This window comes from Cynara cardunculus, unplaced genomic scaffold (genome assembly GCF_001531365.2).
Source record: "Cynara cardunculus var. scolymus isolate 2C unplaced genomic scaffold, CcrdV1 Un_Scaffold_5848, whole genome shotgun sequence".
Lineage (NCBI taxonomy): Eukaryota > Viridiplantae > Streptophyta > Magnoliopsida > Asterales > Asteraceae > Cynara > Cynara cardunculus.
The window spans coordinates 19,282-21,672 of NW_020202628.1; the positions used below are offsets into that span (position 1 = coordinate 19,282).

At 39.5% G+C, this 2,391-nt stretch overlaps 1 protein-coding gene across 1 annotated transcript; it reads right to left on the reverse strand.

Moving 5' to 3' along the window:
* Nucleotides 1-387: 387 nt before the first annotated feature.
* Nucleotides 388-2,242, reverse strand: LOC112504511. Its single transcript, XM_025108448.1, has 4 exons — nucleotides 1,690-2,242; nucleotides 1,089-1,387; nucleotides 498-995; nucleotides 388-402 (listed from the first exon to the last, which is right to left on the reverse strand). Exons 1-4 carry the CDS (start codon nucleotides 2,150-2,152, stop codon nucleotides 388-390), a joined length of 1,275 nt encoding a protein of 424 aa, XP_024964216.1. The 5' UTR covers nucleotides 2,153-2,242.
* Nucleotides 2,243-2,391: the final 149 nt, after the last annotated feature.

The window sequence follows — 2,391 nt, forward strand, 5'->3', positions numbered from 1 at the left end:
ATCCGTCGCTGAAAGTATCCCTCGCAAATCCGTCGCTGATATCTCTTGCTGATCCGTCGCTGATAGCATTACCTACGAGCATTTGACCGATGTAGTATCAACGACGGATTACCCTTTTAACGACGGATCAGCGACGGATTACCCTTTTAGCGATGGATTTGCGAGGGAATTTTCCTCGCTGATACTCTGCATTTTTGTAGTGATCTAAGAAACATTGTTGCACACAGGACAATCTTCCACTCATCTTCACAACGGAGCGTGCATGGAGTTCCGCTTCAGGATGATTGCTACAAAGTCTCAATTGACAGAAAAATACAACCAACTGCATTTTTACCCATCCATCATCATCTRGTGTAACCCAATATAACCCAATGTAACCAAAATGAGTCATCGTGACATTACCTAAATGTAACAAAATATGAACAATTATAACCCATATCATCCAATGTAACCCAACATGAGCAGTTGTAACAAATATCTCTAATTGTATCTAGTACCATACACGGCTTCTCCTCCGTATCAACCAACCGAACAACATCAACCAACGGTGCCAATACCTGACAAGCAAGATAAATATTGTCCCAAAACTCTTRCCTAGCTATTATTCGTTCAATTCTTTTTCCGATGGGTTTCTTGGCAAAGTCACTCTTCCTCCATTGTTCAGAAACAAATAGCACTTGGAGATGATGTCGATTCTCATGGATGCTCTGAATGGTGTAGAATTGTGTTGCGAACCTTGTAACACATGATCGATGCAGTTCTCTATTTTTAGTAAGCATTCGCATCATATTCAAAATCCTTCCGTGGTTATAAATATAAACCACTACCGCTCTCGCATCAGCTAACACACTTTTAATCTTCAGAATTTTCTCTCCGACATCTCCTATCATAAGATTCACGCAATGTGCTGCGCATGGTGTCCAAAACATCTGAGGATGTTGTTCTTCCAAGATTTTTCCAGCAGCTTTAAAGTTGGACCCATTATCGGTGACAAACTAGTATAAGTAAAAAACAAACAATTAGTCACTACTTCAATATATGTGTGTGTAGAATAATGTTAATATTTCAATAGAATATTTATTTGTTACCTGCACGATGTTCTCCTCTCCGACATCCTCTATAACCTCATTGATCATCTGTACAATTAATTGGGCATCTTTCACATGCTCCGATGCATCAATTGATTTCAAAAAAATTGTCCCTTGTGGACAATTGACCAAAAAATTGATCAAGCTTCTCCCTTTCCCGTCTATCCAAAAATCGGACATAATAGTGCATTTACTCTTCTTCCAGTGTGAACGAAAGGAATCCACAAACTTGTTGGTGTTCTCAAGTACATCTTTCAACAATGTGACCCAAATATTATGATAACTTGGAGCCGGCATGCCTAACAACGATGTGAATAAAGTTAGTACTTACTATTTAATAGTTAACCTTTGAGAAATATATTAGAAATTTGAAGTGGTAATTACCCTTTCCATATTCTCCAACCACATTTATGAACTTTTGAAAGTTCTCATCTTTCACGGCATTGAATGGCAACCCAACCGAATATGCCCAAACCGCAAACTCTTTCCAAGCGGCGAACTTTAACTTCTCTTTGATTGGATTGTTTCTATCTAAAGTGGCTTGCTTTATCTTGTCATAATAGAGGCCCGCGAACATCACTAGCGGGCTTTCTTTTTAAACCACGAGGTTGTGTTGAGGCTTGTGCTCGTGCTCGTGCTCTTCCTCCTTCGATAATCTCTATTCCATCTACGTCTTGCTCATCCTCATCAATATCATYAATATCATCAACTTCAACCGAATATTGTCGAAGGATTTCTACATTTCTATTTCGTTCTTTCTTTTTCTTATTCTTTTCACTGATGGATGCTAGAACTCTTTTTTTGATGTCATTACTCACATTAGGACAACCAATGACGTTACTTCCAATGTGAGTAAGGTGTTCTTTCAACCTAGTGATCCCTCCACTCATTTTTTTATCACATAAGGTAGACCATATATTATTTTTTTTGGTTGGATCTTTCCATACCCCCCATTCCCAAGCCATATCACCACTGACGCATTTTGTACCCACTTCTGATGAAGTAGTAGTAGTAATCGGGGTCACAGATGCCCTTGAAGATTGACCCCCTTCTCTACTTTCCATTGCTTTGTTTAGTAATTAAGTTCTAACTTCTAAGTAAGATAAATAAGAATAATTAAGTGAGTGGGTGGGTGATAGGACTTAGGAGTTAGGACATAAGAGTAAGACCTCGAGGCTGGACCAGGAATTGTTGAGGGACAGAGGGAGTAACCAGGAACTCTCAGGTGGCTGCTGTTGCTGTTGCTGTCGCTGCATAAACTCAGGGAGTCAACAAGGAACTCAGGTGCTGTCGATTGCTGTTG